We start from the raw sequence: 15704 nt of genomic DNA on the forward strand, positions 1-15704 counted from the left end.
CATTATACTATACTATACCATACTATTGTATACTATGCTATGCTATATTGTACTATTCTATCAATCCAAACTATACTATATTATACTACAATATACTATTCTAGACTAGACTATATTATACTATACTACAGGGATGCTCGGGGATACCAAGTACAAGTACTTACATTTAATACAGACTACCGATTAGAGTACTAAATAATACCATTACAGTTCAAACAATGACATTTTATTTTCATCAAATGTTTCTCACTTGTATTAAACGACCTATTTCATAACATATTATTGTTTGCTTCATGTTTCACAGAACCTTATCCCAGAATGCATTTTCTCTACTACGCACCCCTTCTCTTGACAAAAGCAGAGCATCGTTTGCTCTACTTTTGTCATCATTATCTTATCTTAAAATATCTCCAAACTGCTGACATTGCTTCTCCTCCTCCTGCATGCTCCACTAACAAATAGTTTTATGATTACGATTATGAGTACATGAGAACAGTATCAGACTGTTTTGTGTATCCGAGTATTGGTATCGGTGCATCCATTCGATACTGTATTCTTTCTATGATATTACTGAACCTGGCTGCAGGGATTTGCTCTTATTCTGCCACAATACTACTAAGTTCAACCCCTGATTTTAGACATCAAGGCCTCACTCTCAGTTGATGTTCCAATTAATTCCAGTGGTGGATGGGGTTGAGGTCAGGGCTTCATGAAGGCCAGTTCACTAAACTTTAATACATGTTTATGAGACTCACTTCGACCAACACAACAGAGCCTTTCCCAAACTGTTGCAGCAGAGGTGGAGTATGTGGACAGGGCTGTCCATAAATCAAAATGGCTGACTATATAAGACAAGAAACATACTGCCAAACAGAAACAACGGTGTTTATTCTGTTGAAGCCAAGACTTGCCAAGTCATGTTACCCGTTGATAAATGAGAAAATCATCTGAATCATTTGAAAACTGAGAGTAGACATTCTGTTTAGTGATTTGAAACTCATGGCTACCGTAGAACCACATGCCACCATGTATTCAAAAAACGCTTCTAACTTGTAACATACATACATACAGTATACGTATACATTCGATTTGCAGTTTGCTATTCAAATCCACCACATATACAACATCCACATAAGCACATAACACTTTAACATTCAGAGCTCTAACACGCTTTGACTGAGACAGACAGTTTTGATTCATTTGGACTGTAAATTCAACATTTTGCATTCCAGTGTTAATGGACGACTTGCACAAAAGGCTACATGTAGCACTCCAGTGTGAACCATTACAGGGGGGAAAAGTTAAGAGCAGGTTTCCTTTTTATTCTTATGTTTTTTAAAAATTATTCCTAAATAGTAAATTGATGTTTTAGCAGAAATAATCTCATTGAGTAAGTGGATTAAGCCAGGGAACCACAGTTTACTTGCACAGCTATGAAGGAACACTGCAGAACGAGCTTGAGGCTCTAAAGAGCTGCTAGTGCTGCTCTTCACCTGCCATTAGTGTCCAACTTGTATCCAGATAGTACACAGATTAAGTGTAAGAACGCATCTGCAGCAGTCGGATATAATAAACCTCAAGTATGAGCTCTCCCAGATTGAAATTTCCCTTAACTTTAGTTCTTACTCAGTTGTTCGTCTTATATCTGCAGCAAAAACCTCAAATGAGCTTCAGGGCCAACCACATAGTATACTCCATACTCTATTTGTAGTAGTATATATATACATACCTAGCTGGCGAGCTAGGTTCAAATCAAAACTAACTTGCAGCTCTTTTGCTAATCTAAAGACTTACAAGTGTTGCTACTTAGAAAGTCAGTTAGGTAAATAACTCATTTATATCTGCTTTACACCTGCCTTTAGTGTCCAACCTGTATCCAGATAGTATACAAACTAATAATGTAGATGCAGCAGTCAGATATAAACTTGATTTATTGATAATCTTGATTTCCTAGCCTTTTGTCACCCCAAATGCCATCTGGCATGTGTAAATGTCTTTAACTTCTTATTCTGTTGTTCAGCTTATATTTGCATTTAATGCGTTCAGATTAGTTATTCCCTTTGAAGCTGACATTTAAGGTTTGTGTCTTGATTAGATTTATTTAACCTTGATGAAACTTCTGGGAACAATCTGTTTCAAAACACCAACAGAGTACAGTAAATGCATCTTAAGTGTGCTCATAAATATATTTATATCCCATTAAACATGATCAGATATCTGATCCGAAGACTAGGGTTCTAGACTGTACTTCTTCAGTTAATATCAGAGTACTAGACTGTGCCCTTTTTTAACCTATTGACATTTCATCCACTGACCTTCAGTATTGAGCTGGAAAACTTGTGGTTTGTTGGCTCTGTGCACTGTGGCTTAACACAACCAGTTTATTTCTACCTCAGCAAAAAGTTTATGGAACTAAAACTCCAGTCTGCTGCAAGATGAATGACACAATGTCATAGAGGAAGTCAGCCTTTTTATGTAATAATCTGCATGTGTTGAGTTCAAGCTGCTTATACAAATGTATTTGAGGGCGTACCTAAAGATGGGTATGGGTATAATAATGTTGCAATAAGCTATGAACTGTACTTGTGAAATACTCACAGTCGAGGTAAAGAACATGGTCACTAATGAACCTGAACACTCTGGTTTGTTTTCTTTATAACACTCAAGCATCGTGAAAATGAAAAATGAAAGATCAATAATGAGCTCCCTTGTTGCCATGAGCAGCCAAATATGGCTGCTTTATGGGAATCATCAGCCTGGAGGGTTTGACCAGTCATTGCTTGGATGGAGCTACCAGTTGGGTAATATATCATTATCGAACACAGTCAGTCACACTGTCTGGGAACTGTTTCTAACAGTTTACAAAAATGCCCATAATCTTAATCTTATTTATTGTAAACACAAACCGGGGCTGTAAAAGACACAGCAGAGAACTATGGAAACCTGATGGAGCACTGTCAACAGGTGATCAGAAATCAGCCATCAGCGGAAACTGTATATGAGAAGCAAGGTCACACTGTAAACACAGACCTGCAGCACAGTCACTCTGTTCCAGCTTTGGCATATATTAATTACCTTGCTAATCAATAGCACAGTTGGTGTTTACTATTCTGTAAGCAGGATGATTCCATCCAAGGAAGAGCAGTAGTTTTTCTTTTTCTTTTTTTCTTTTTTTTTTTTTTTTTTTACTGTGCGGAAATTATACAGATAAAACCGGTTAAAATTGGTCACATTTCCTGGTAATGCCGCTCTCTGACCCTCAGGCTGGCGTTACAGCAGCGTGGCAGATGCAATAAGCAGTCTTGATGGTTATAATACAGCACCGGTAATATTCTGTAATAATAAAATGCACATAAGTCATGCAGTAGTATGGAGGCGAAATGCTAAGCATGATGTGGCATTGCTGCAAGCCTTTAAACATGAATAGCATATATGAAAGCAGTGCCTGCTTATGGCATGTGTCATGATGAGGGACCAGACGGCACTCTGTCGTTGCTTTGGAAATCCTAGTGTGCGTTTTTTTTCCTTTTTTTTCTTCCTTCGATACCCTTCTACCAGTCTGTAAACACAGTTCAGTTCCATAAAGTTGCTCCCTCCTATGAATCCTTGCGTCCTCGGCGATCCCTGACATATAGCCACGTTGAATGGTTCCTCATTTTACCTTCACTGAGTGGAAACATAAGAGGAAGCAACTTTCTGGACTGGAAAGCTCCTTCTATCGGATTCTAAAATGCTCCCTGTAATTGCAATGTGTGCATCTTATCACGTAGAGACCGTCCTGCCCTGCTGCTCAAACAAACTCATGACAGGCAATCAAACACAGTCACAGGGAGCAGAGGGAACACAGAGTTTTCTTCAGCCGGCCCGCCACAGTCCTTCTCCCGCTCACTGAGAATGTGGTCCTTCTTCAGGTAAAGGTTGAGGCAGAGCAGAACAAGGATTACTGCTCCACCTGAAGGCTATCGGTCTTGCTGCCAGATGCTTTGAAGCTGTTCACCTCTTCGAATACCAACTCTGGGCAGACACGGAGAGAAATAAGGGAAAAGAAAACATGTTAGAAGTGTTTGAGCCATGTAAAGAGGCTGTGAGGAATATTTCAAACCTGTTTAAGGTGAAAAAAAACCCATAATGAAATGGTATAAAACCCTTATCACCACCACAACACAGAGTAATTTCATATAAAAACCAAGAATCCTCTGGAACAAGCTTTTATACAGTGCTATCATAATTGTGCTTGTTCAGCTTGGTATACTGATCTATCAAAGAAACTTAAAATTAGGATGCAAACCATGCACAAAAATTATCCAACATGACTCACAACAAGCCCCGGGGCATTTCACAAACCATAAAACTCCCCTACGAAACGAAACATAATCATATTTATGATGTTACGAATGGCATCTCTGAATATTTCAAAACCCATAATATTTGGTGGTGTGGTCAGCATTCCTGTGACAAACATGCAAGCTTAAACGCATCATTTAGTAATCCTTAAAGTTAAAAGCTCTGCAGCTTGAAGCTCACTTTGGATCTGTAGCATCATTCTGTACAACTTCCTCAAATGCAAATCAAATCTGCCCTTCTAAAATTGTTTATAAAAGGAAGTGAGAGCATTAAAGGAAGAAAGAAACAATATCTGGAAATTTTAGAAAGCCTTGGATAAGCTGCAGTTACTTCATGGTTTTGTTGTTGTCTTCCATCAACAATCAGTCTTTTATTGTGTCATCCACTGTTAGCTGTTTTAAATCATATATTGTGCTCCTTTCAAAATAGCTTTACCTTTCCATTCTTCTAGAGTTCGGTCTTTACTCTCCAGCGTTTGATCGTAAGGCGGGGCCTCTGGCTCATCGTCTGGATCATGGTATTGAGAGAAGTAGGGGTGGGACAGAGCCTCGCTGGCCGAGATCCTCCCATCACAGTCCAAAACCAGCATACGCTTCAGTAGGTCGACAGCTAACAGAGACAGAAACAGTCAGAGAGGTGAAGGAGGGCTGGGATATGGTAGGAAACAAGTTTTAACCCAAAGGGCCAAGCCTGTGTAACTGAATTTGCAATATGGAGAAAGCAACTAAAGCTCTAGTAGCCTCTCAAAGCCTTTCAATTGAATTTAAGAAGTTGATAATCCAATTTGTGGTGCATCGCCCACCTAGTGGATTTGCGCCTCTGAAGATCTTTTCCAGGTCCTGCTGGGGCATAAAGGGCAGAGACTGGATGTACTTCTGCGCCTGCAAATAGAGACCAGCGATCAACTTGTGGCATGTGACAATGTGGATCATTTGGTCTCAGACAGTTAGTGATCAATCACACTTCCACATATTGGCTATTCAATCAACAGCCATGTCAATGGAAAGTGCTAACCCAGTAAAACAGCTCGCCTGCATCAGTGGAAGCAACATGTGCATAACATCTTTTTTTTCAAACCAAAAGTGCTTCCCAGTCATCCTCTATACATTCTTCCCTCTCTCACATGTTCAGAGCAGATCTTCTTTAACAGATCGGGCGTCGGAGTCCCAACCACCTCCATGATTCTCTTCAGCTGGTCAATGTCTTGCAGAAGGAGTTAAGGGCTTTTAAGATCTAGGATCTGACTCGTCAAATTATCTTGTCACACAGGAAAATAAACTAAGACAGAAACTCTACTTGCGGCTGAAAGTCGTCCGTTTTCTAGACATCAAGTCCCACAACACACAAAGATCAGTAAATCAAATTCGTTTTAGCTCTGCTCTTAAATACTGAATACAACAACCTAGATAATTCAGCCTTTTGTCATCGCTCCTATTCATTCCCCACTTCTCTCTGTTGACGCACCTCCCATTCAGAAAGGCCTGGGATTGTAATGCTAATCCAGAAGAGGTCTGGATCCACAGGGCACTTTAAAGAGGTAATGGAACGCTGATGGTAAGAGGGGAAAAAAGCTGTAAATTGCAGCACACTCTTGCCATGCTAATAAAGGATACAGTCAGTGCCAGGAAAAAGGACTTTTCGATTCAGCAGCTCTCCCATAATGCATCCCACTGACCAAATATCAACTGGAACAGAAAACACCAGAAGTTAAATCGTTAAACTAACATTTAATGCGTATGCTTTTGAAAAAAGATCCTAGACAAGCTTATTAAATGGCATCTTACCATTCTGATTGTAGTGCATCCAGTTCAGCATGATCTCTGGCGCTCGATACCAGCGAGTCGCCACATACCCTGTCATCTCATCGTCTGTCTGTCTGGCCAATCCAAAGTCTATGATCTGAGCAACAGGACGACCATTTTTTTTACTGATGGAGTTCATAGGCTGCAGTGAAGGATTTGTAGGTTTAAACTGAAGGTCAGTCTTACCCTTAGCTCGCAGTCCTCATTTACTGCCACATTACTTGGCTTGAGGTCCTGGGAGAGATAGTAAAGCAGACAAAGGAGGAGATAAACATGATTAGAATGAATATGTATCTGCAGAGAGTAGGATGGATATGAATATAAAACAACATAAACCACCAGCTTCTGTTTGTAATACATTTTTTGCTGTTTTCACTGCCTTTATACAGAGCAGACTCATAGACATTCATCTTGAAGGCACCAATCAAAAATACAACTATTAATTAGGGGTTTCCGAATAGCCATTCCTGTATCTTTTAACGTCACTGTAACCTATTTTAAGTGCCGTATCTGACTGACTTTTCTATTTGTAGCAAAATATTAAATATTCAGTCCTTATGTCCAGGCAACTGGATTTCACCGACTTGGAGAACCCCAGGCTGAACTGTGTATAAAATTATCCACGACATCTAGAATATTTCCGTTTTAATTAATGGTGCAACCATATAAAAATGCAGTAGGTAGACTCAGTGTAAACAAAGCTTCAGTGGAGATTGGGAGCAAGCTTATGATACTGTCAGACAGTGTGGACTGAGGTGATTTTTCCAACCTTAAAGCTAGTTTATAGGGGGAAAGCTTTATTTATATTTTAAACCAGGCAAGTGCTGTTATGCTTTCTCAAGCTTGATGGTCAAAATGACAAGAAGGGCAAAGAGAAGGCACTCACTCTGTGGATCAATCCCGCTGAATGGATGTACTGTTCGACAGGCAGTGGGGCGGGGCAGGAGGATGGGGGAGGAGAGAGAGGACATAAAGGGAGACGGGGGTCAACAGTGCAGTTCACCATATTAGCTCCTGCCAAAAGGGAGACTGCTTTTGTCTGCCCCATGGTTACCGGGAAGGCCGAACAGCCGGCTGCTGGACTGATTCAGTGTTAGCATGCAAGATTTGGACACAATTCACAAAGAATAACACAATGTCAAACTCAATATAAATATAGTGAGTGTTTGTGCAACATAGACTGTGGTTTCCAAATTCTGACAGAGAGATTGCTGACAGGTGGAATTCACTTTAACCATGACATACTACAGTGATTCCCAACCCGAGGGGTACAATACATATCCGCATATTGAGTCCGCTGTTAAACCTAAAAACTACATTACAAAACCTGCAAGTGAGCAGAGAAGTTGGGTAAAAGTAATGGATACATGGTTGAAATACTTAGCTAAGAGTAAGGGATAAATGTTGACAAAATTAAGCAATAGACTGCAATTTCTATAGTTTGCTAAAAGTAATGGATAGCATAGATGTTGAAATATAAGAGCAATGGAAAAATGGTTGAATTGGCTAAATAAATAGCTAAAACATAAAAAAAAAAAGAAATGCATAAATGGTTTAAATGACCAACTTCTGCCACTCTAAGTTAGCAGTATGACAGCGGACTTGACCGAAGGAACCTAAACACTGACAGTTCAGTTGTACTTGAGTTGATCTGACAAGGCTGTGGCAGTACATCAGACAAAAAATGGTCGGGAACCAGTGGCATACTACCTGCATATTTACACATACATTATGTATGTTGCATTCAGTTCACCGTACAGCAGGTGTATCATTATGCAGTTAATTACCTTGAGGCCGCGGAGAAGCTGGTAAATTAAGAACTGCACGTGCTCGTCTGACAACCTCTGAAATTTAACGATGTTATTGAGGTCTGCGCCCATCAGGTTGGTCACCAGGTAGCTGGAAAATGGGAGAGTGTATGTGTAAATGGTGGGGTTGTGGGGAGTTTCAGTTAAAAGGAGAGCATAAGTGATGCTGCCATGGCAACCGTCAGACATTTACAAGCTATCTACAAGCCCATAATCCCCTAGGATTGCCTCCACCAACACCACCTTGCCCTCTTATAACAGAATCTTTTCAGTTTTGGTGAAAAGTAGACAGCTGTATATAGATTGTAGTAAATATTGAGGGATGAAAGATTTACAGTTCATTGAAGTCCTCTAATGCTGCAGCAGGTGTGAAGACGTCCAGCAGCCCTATTACCTGCAGCGACAGAGACAGAGACAAGCAGAACTGATCAATAACAGAGCGGAAACATGCAGGGAGCTGCGTCTGTCTGTCTCTGGGTATTTTAAAGGAACACTAACATTCTCATGTTTCATGTGCTTGAGCAGCCTGAGTTCCCGGTATGAGCGGCGGCTGTGGATCAGAGACTGAAAAGGCCTGGACAGTTTCTTCACGGCAACCTTCTGTCGCAGGACAACATCGTATGCCGAACTGGAGAGAGAAAACAGAGAGGGATAAATATTAAAAACTTGTCTGAATGAACTTCAACATACCTATTGTTTACTGTATGAAATGTCAGTTGACATGGCTCCCCAAAAGTGAGTTTTTTTTTTTTCAAATGAAAACCATATTGCTTTTATTGCAACCCTTGATGTTAACATGTTACATCTCCCGTTTAATCTGTACAAAAACCAATGTGCAAAAGTTGATTTGTGGTTTTATAAGAGGGTCATGTGCAGGACAATTTCTTGGTCGGGCACACTTCCTCTGATTTTGTTGCTTTCAGCTAACTAGGCTAGCTAATGCCACTGTTTCCTGACATTATGCTAAGCAACATGAAAGCCCAGCACATTGTCTCCTGGCAAAGAAAATGGCAAATTGTCACTTCACACTTTCCTTTAAAGACAAAAAACAAATGAGATATAATGTGTTAATTTGTGAGCTTTAGAAATGGTGTCATGGGGATTTTGTTACTTTTGGACAAAGTCAAGCTAGCTGTTTCCCTGTGCATCCACTTCTTACTCCCTAAATTCCCAAAATGTCAAACCTGCTATCAGCTGATGACATATTAGTGACACATGACTGAGAGGGGAGTGAGACAGACTGATAGAGACTATGGCAGAGAGAAGAGGAGAGGGTGAAAGAGGATGTGGTGGAACAAGAGAAGTGAGGATGTCAGATATTGTAAAAGTGCCGTGGTTTATTTTATCTGCCTCTTTTGAAATGTAAATGTCATTCCACATATTGAACGCTGGGCCCTGCTGCTACTGATGCCGCTGCCTTTGTGGTGCGATGTCTTTTCAGCCCTGCCAGCGTTTCAACGCTCGCAGTAATAATAATACAGCCATCAGAGAGCGGAACAGACAAACAGGAAGGAAACATGGGTGAGAATTGAGAAATGCTGCACAGCACTGCAGTTACAGAGCAAGAAGTGAAACACTGGACATTTAAAGTAGAGTGAGACTTAATATTTGAAGGAAGATTCACACTGTATGCTGTTTGCATGAAACACAGACTCAATGTGTGGTATAAAACTCTCTATTATGTAGCATAGTGCTGATGCATGATTACTGGAAGGCAACCCCCCTCTTTGGTTACACTTGAAGTTTTATTTCAAGAATTTCTCAGGAATGAGGTGTTCTTTCTGTGAAACCACAACCTGCTTTATCATATTTTACTTACACCAAATACCCAGACTGACTGTTTGGCAGTTATGTCAGCAGCAGAATACCTGGTATTCAGCACGTAGTTTTAGATGAGGGTGGAGACAGTTACACAGTAGATGCAATATATTGAGAATTATTTTAATGTGAGAGAACAACTGTAATCACTAACTGACTCTTGAGCAATATATTTATGTCTCCCTGACTGATGTTCAGTGACGGTGCTACATAAAACTACTATTTGTTGTTGTGCACTTTGTACAGATTAAATGAAGAAGATGGACGATAATCAATGAGCTTTAGATGTGCTGGTGGGCTGAGCTTTCCAGTCTTTATGCTAAGCTAACCATCTCCTGGCAGTATCTTAATATAGACCCTTTTCACAGCAGGAACGTTTATTAGTATCATTGGCAACACCTGTGTTTGCCCTACTATTTCATGTCAAAATGGCTGCTGTGAAAAAGGTATATTTAGTGTACAGATATAGTGGTATCAGTCTTCTCATTTTACTCACAGCAAGAGAGCAAACAAGCTCTCTCTCAAAATTTCCAACTATTTTAACTTACAAGATCTTTCTAATTTCAGTCTGAAACGCCCCCTGTGCAGTATAAACGGGCCCCATGCAGGCCCAGAAACACAACCCTGGCATTATGCAACCATCTGCTAAAGAGGTTTCTGGTCTGACTGTATTTTACTGTCGCCCCTTTTTGAAAGACACAATCTGTACTTTCTAATGTATAAAAAACTATCCACGGAGGAGGTTGGTGCAACCTTCCATTTCTGTCATTTCCTTTCCTTCTAAAAACCTAAAAAACTAAGCTCACAGCAGGAGCAGTATATATATGGTCACCTTGAGGCAGTTCAAGTAGAAGTTTCTACCAAATGATGCATGTCTCCTGTTTTGTCTACAGTATGAAACTCACTGTAAATATTACTGTATCATTTCATGGTGACCTATAATGCTTACATGCATGAGTAAACTACACTCTTGCACGGCTGAGTGCATCCACATGGCTCTCTGTCCTGTAATCACCTGCTGCCAGTCCGGATGTACCCGCCGGGCTTCAGCCAGGACAGCAGCCAGTCTCCTCCATCTCTGACATGAACCAGGCCTCACTGCCTCATACATACCTTCCTCCCTGCCATCTTCCATACATGGGTCTGACTGCACTGCTGTCAGCACACACAGCCCAGCCAAAGCATCGATTTCTCTCCTCTTCTTTTGTCTCAGTATTTTTTTTATATCCGAGCTCTTAGTGCGCCTCCGGTTTCAAAACAGAGTAGGGGGAAGGGGCAGCTAATATCCAATGTGAGATTATTCAAGTACACTGTTTATCCACAAAGGAAAACCTTTTTATGTATGTTTTCTGATCTTATCAGTTAATGTAATTCATTCTGATTAAATCAAGAGGAAAACCTATGTATGCATATATCTGAAATGGGGGAGGGTACGCAGAATAAATTATAATTTGCTCTATAGATTGGTGTCCACATGGTTTGTTTCTTGTATCCAACACTATCCAATTTTATGCATCTGAGGGAATAATTTGACATTTTGGGAAATATGCTTATGAGAGTGAGGTATCAATTACTCATCTGTATCCTAATTATGTCACAACACTATACCCCCGAATACACACACATACCACACATACCCACTCTCTCTCTCACTCACACACACACACACACACACACACACACACACACACACACACACACACACACACACACACACACACATCATAATAGCCTGCAAGCCTCTGTGTCTTTTAAAATGCATTGCAGTCACACAATCACCACCATCTACCCAAACAAGATCAGCAACAAATCAGTTTTCTGCTCTCGTTTTCATATTTCCAATCAACAATCCGACAAGCGGAGACGTAACAATTCTGACAGGTGAAAATGAAGCCGTCATGTTTTATTCATAGTCATCGAAATGAAGGGCTTCATGCCAAAGTTCTGGTTTACTGAATAGATGTTACATATGCTGACATGAGATGAAAGCAGCCTTGATCGGCTTAGTGCATATTCCCTCCTGATGTTCAGTCTCGACTGGTCCAAAATTGGCCCAATTTTTGTCTCAAGAAACAGAAGCAGAAAAGAGAATATTCAATAGGATCAGGAAGCTGAGAGGACAATGAGTCGGGATTAGGCTAGGGATATGACAGTGTTCAGTCCTCCAAACTTTTTCTCTCATGACTTATCAAAATTCAAGAGGCACTCCATGTTAAATAATTAAATCAGCTTTGTATCTGTGATGCTTCACCCTCTTTGCAGCTCTAAAATCTCTCCATATTTGCTTCTTCTTACTATACTATTCTCTTTCTGAGCTCTATTTCTGTGTCTTTCGGTTCCCTCTCTCCCATGGGTGATGGGGGTATAAGTTCTTCAGCTCTGGCTATAATGGATTATATGATCTTGTCAGATCCTTGACCTCAGGCCTACAGCCTCAAGGGACTTTACAAAGAAAACAAGCCACTATTTGAGATAAATGATGAGAGCGGTTTTACTGTGCATCTCAAGAGGTAGACTGTGGGACTATCCTAACCCCCCATCACGCCACACACACTCACAGACATACATATGTCGTATTCTGAACCCCCATCCCCCAGCTGATTGCTCATCAAGTATTTGCCATGAGAAACTCACTGACAATGGCCAGAGATCAACATTAACAATGCAGGGCAATGCTGGGTGGTGTGTGAGGGAATGTCCTTTGTGTGTGTGTATAATTTAAGAAAGAGTTTTCAGTAAAGTCCAGGCATTTCCCCAGCGCCATCATTCACACTTATGCACTGTCACTATGAAGCCTTCACAAATATAACAGCTCAGAATGTGCAGTGTTTAAAACAGCAGCTTTGTCCACCACTTCAAGTTCTTCTGATCATTCCAAACAAACCATCACTTCATGTGTGGCAGGAAACGGCTTCCAGACACCAAAGATGTAGAGCAGTGATTCCCAACCAGGAGTACTTGTACCTCCGGTGGTACGTGGAAAGATTGGATCGAATCATTTGAAAAATGAAAATGAGAAACTACAATTTGATTTTAAAAAGCATATCCACATATTGTGTTATTAGTATCACCGGAATACCATGTGTTGAAATTGGCTGTGTGAAACTAATAACCAAGAGAGCAGAGAAGCTGTAAATTAGTTAAAAGTTATATAATAGTCATCCAAAAGGTAATGGATAAATGGTGGAAAATTGTTGAAAAAATGGTCCTATTCATCCAATTATTAAATCAGGGAAGGTCTAAAAAGCTCTATTCAGTGCAATAGATAGAAATGCATTTGACGTTTTCACATTTCCACAAATTGAACTGAACCTTTAGAGATCATGAGTAACAAATGCCGCACTGCTTAGAGCAAAACATTTTCTGTCAACAAAGACAAGCCTCATGTACCGTTGAATGGATGCTCTTATAACATAGTCCAAAATGGGAACCAAACCTCAACCACGGCCTTTCATGCTCCAAAAAAACCCATGTGCATATAATCTTCCTGAGGGTGAATGAGGAGCTGAAAGCAAAGTCATGCTCCAGCTACATTTTTACTCTTGTGCTATTCTGAGCAGAGCTTTAAAGCAGCGATATTGGCACGATGTTTATATGCACAAAACACTCCTGTGGGAGCATGAATCACAAAGTGGTGCTCCAACAGAGATGCACATCCCATCTCCTGCGAATTCAGACAGTGTCTTAATTAACATCTGACTTGACAGGAAGTGAGCTGTTGGGATGAAACCTCCTTTATGAGGATGCAAGCAATAGCAACGTTGGGTGCGGCTAAACAGGCAGACATAAGTGCTCCATATCATTTTTTGCTAGGATGTGACACAGTACTGTGTACACGTCTTGAATGGGATAGGGGAGTGATGCTGCTCCACAACAAAAGCCACTCTCTTACACTTCTGGGACAAAAAAGATATGAAAAAGTGAGAATAAAATGCAGCAAATTCAACCAAGGAGTGTCAGTTAGGGATACTTCCTCGCCTACAGAGAGAAAGCCCAACCAAAAAACTGATGAATCAAAACTTAACAGCCAATTCCAGACTGTCTCCTAAACAGAGTGAGTGCTCCGTCTGGAGAAATTTGGACTTACCGACATTAAATCTTCCGCCTCTCTCATCCTTGTGGTACAGCGCATCACAGGATTTGGACTTAGATGTGCAGGATTTGGGAGCATGCAGTGTAGCAAGGCCAGACCACAAATTACTTCTTTTTTCTTCCACAGTAGTCTGGATAAGCTCAACGAGCATATGCTTAAGTCAGCGGTGTTGTGAGTGGGCAAAGACTGAATTTACTACGCAGGTGATAGGATGAGCTTTTAACCAGTTTTCACAAAGGGGGCACTTCAACTGGAATATATATAATATAACTGCTATAACTGTATCTACAAAACCTCTTTAAAATAGTTTTGAGAGTGTCTCTCCATATTTCAGTGTTCGGGCCACCAGATCAAATTCTCTGTGGAAGATTTTTAGACTACTTCAGGCCCCCTAATGAATTTTCACTGCTGTCTTGGAGCTGCCAACATCCAAGACAGAAAAGCTTTAACGTCTCATTCGCGTCTTGAAAATGTGATGAATCCCACTGGGATCAATCACACAGACCAGTCTATCCACATTTCCTTGGGTATCCATCAGCCTGCTATTACAGCTTAATTAATATTGACTGTTGGAGGTGGTTATCACTATGACACATCGCCATGGCAACGGGATCCCACCGGCTGAGCAATTGCATGTTGCTAGATTGGAAACATCTGCATCCAGACAGAGGGACATACAGAGACAGCGGAGGAGGGTTGGCTGTGCAGGTGTATGCTTGGGATATGCTAAATGATGTATGGACCTACTGTAGGCTTCAAGGTGTCTGATTTGCATTTTGTTATCCACTGAGAGCAGCAAGGCCCAGGCTTTCCCTCTCCAGTTGTTGCATGCGTCTTTAGGGTCCCACTACAGCATCCTCTGCAGAGTAGCGCCTCATGTTTAGAGGAGCATAGAGACTGTGCCTGTGTTTGTGTTTGTGTGTGTGTGTGTGTGTGTGTGTGTGTGTGTGTGTGGGATGGGTGGGGGTAGATTTGGGAAATTCCTGTGCTGATGCTGTCTCATTCTTTGATTCCTTTCTACACATATAGGAACAGTTATTATTATGCTGTTGTTATCTCTATATGGATAACAACAGCATAATAATGATTTAGATCTCCATATTTAAACATATAAAATACTATTATGTTATATTTTCCCCTAATATATTGATCCCGAAGCTACAAAGGCACTGGGGTGATAATGATACTAAGTAATAACAACAATGACAACAATGAACCCCCCCCAAACAATCAGTTACCACAAGCTGCTCCTTCCTGTCATAGCCGACATGAACGCATCGCTACGCTGATGCACCATGACCGAAATATACGGTAAATGTTGTGGCCGTGCAGCCTCGCCCCTCCACCCGCCCAGCACATACACAAACACTCACCACACCGATCCGTAGGCTCCGGAGCCCACCGGCGTCAGGTTCTGGTACCGCTCCGGAACCTCCCACACAGTCTTGTTCAGCTCCTGCCGGTAAAATCCTGGTCTGGCGGACATTTCGCCGAGCCGGCTTTACAAGAGAATGGGGTGAGCTGAGCAGGAGGAGAGGGAGAGTGGAAATGAACGGAGGAGAACGGTAGATGGGGCCGCCGTCTGCTGCCTGAGCCGAGCTGCTGCTGCTGCACACACCGCCAGTGACAGCCTGGCTCTCTCTCTCTCTCTCTCTCTCTCTCCCCCCCCTCGCCTACACCCCCAGCCCTCTCCCTATAGCTACATTGTTAAAAAGTTGATACAATAGACTCATCCTTAAAAACGAAAATAACAACAAATATTATATTTTACAGTATAATAATATACGGTATATATATATAGTATAGTTCATTTCATGTTGTAATGGTACTTTACTGTTA

At 41.1% G+C, this 15704-nt stretch overlaps 1 protein-coding gene across 1 annotated transcript; it reads right to left on the minus strand.

Annotated features, from left to right (window-relative positions):
• Nucleotides 1–871: 871 nt before the first annotated feature.
• On the minus strand, nucleotides 872–15501 carry mapk11 (mitogen-activated protein kinase 11). The gene is made up of 12 exons (XM_051392637.1): nucleotides 15239–15501; nucleotides 8453–8582; nucleotides 8290–8348; nucleotides 7934–8045; nucleotides 7033–7062; nucleotides 6333–6380; nucleotides 6129–6243; nucleotides 5958–6029; nucleotides 5468–5547; nucleotides 5147–5225; nucleotides 4780–4953; nucleotides 872–4014 (listed from the first exon to the last, which is right to left on the minus strand). Exons 1-12 carry the CDS (start codon nucleotides 15349–15351, stop codon nucleotides 3941–3943), a joined length of 1086 nt encoding a protein of 361 aa, XP_051248597.1. The 5' UTR covers nucleotides 15352–15501; the 3' UTR covers nucleotides 872–3940.
• Nucleotides 15502–15704: the final 203 nt, after the last annotated feature.

This window comes from Dicentrarchus labrax, unplaced genomic scaffold (assembly GCF_905237075.1).
Source record: "Dicentrarchus labrax unplaced genomic scaffold, dlabrax2021, whole genome shotgun sequence".
Taxonomy (NCBI): Eukaryota; Metazoa; Chordata; class Actinopteri; family Moronidae; genus Dicentrarchus; species Dicentrarchus labrax.

Coding starts and splice junctions, on each gene's coding strand:
- mapk11 (XM_051392637.1), bottom strand. CDS start 15,351: ATGTCCGCCAGACCAGGATTTTACCGGCAGGAGCTGAACAAGACTGTG. Junction 6,381..7,032: donor CAGCGGGATTGATCCACAGA/GTGAGTGCCTTC, acceptor TATCTCTCCCAG/GACCTCAAGCCAAGTAATGT. Junction 5,226..5,467: donor AGAAGATCTGCTCTGAACAT/GTGAGAGAGGGA, acceptor CTCTATTTGCAG/GCGCAGAAGTACATCCAGTC.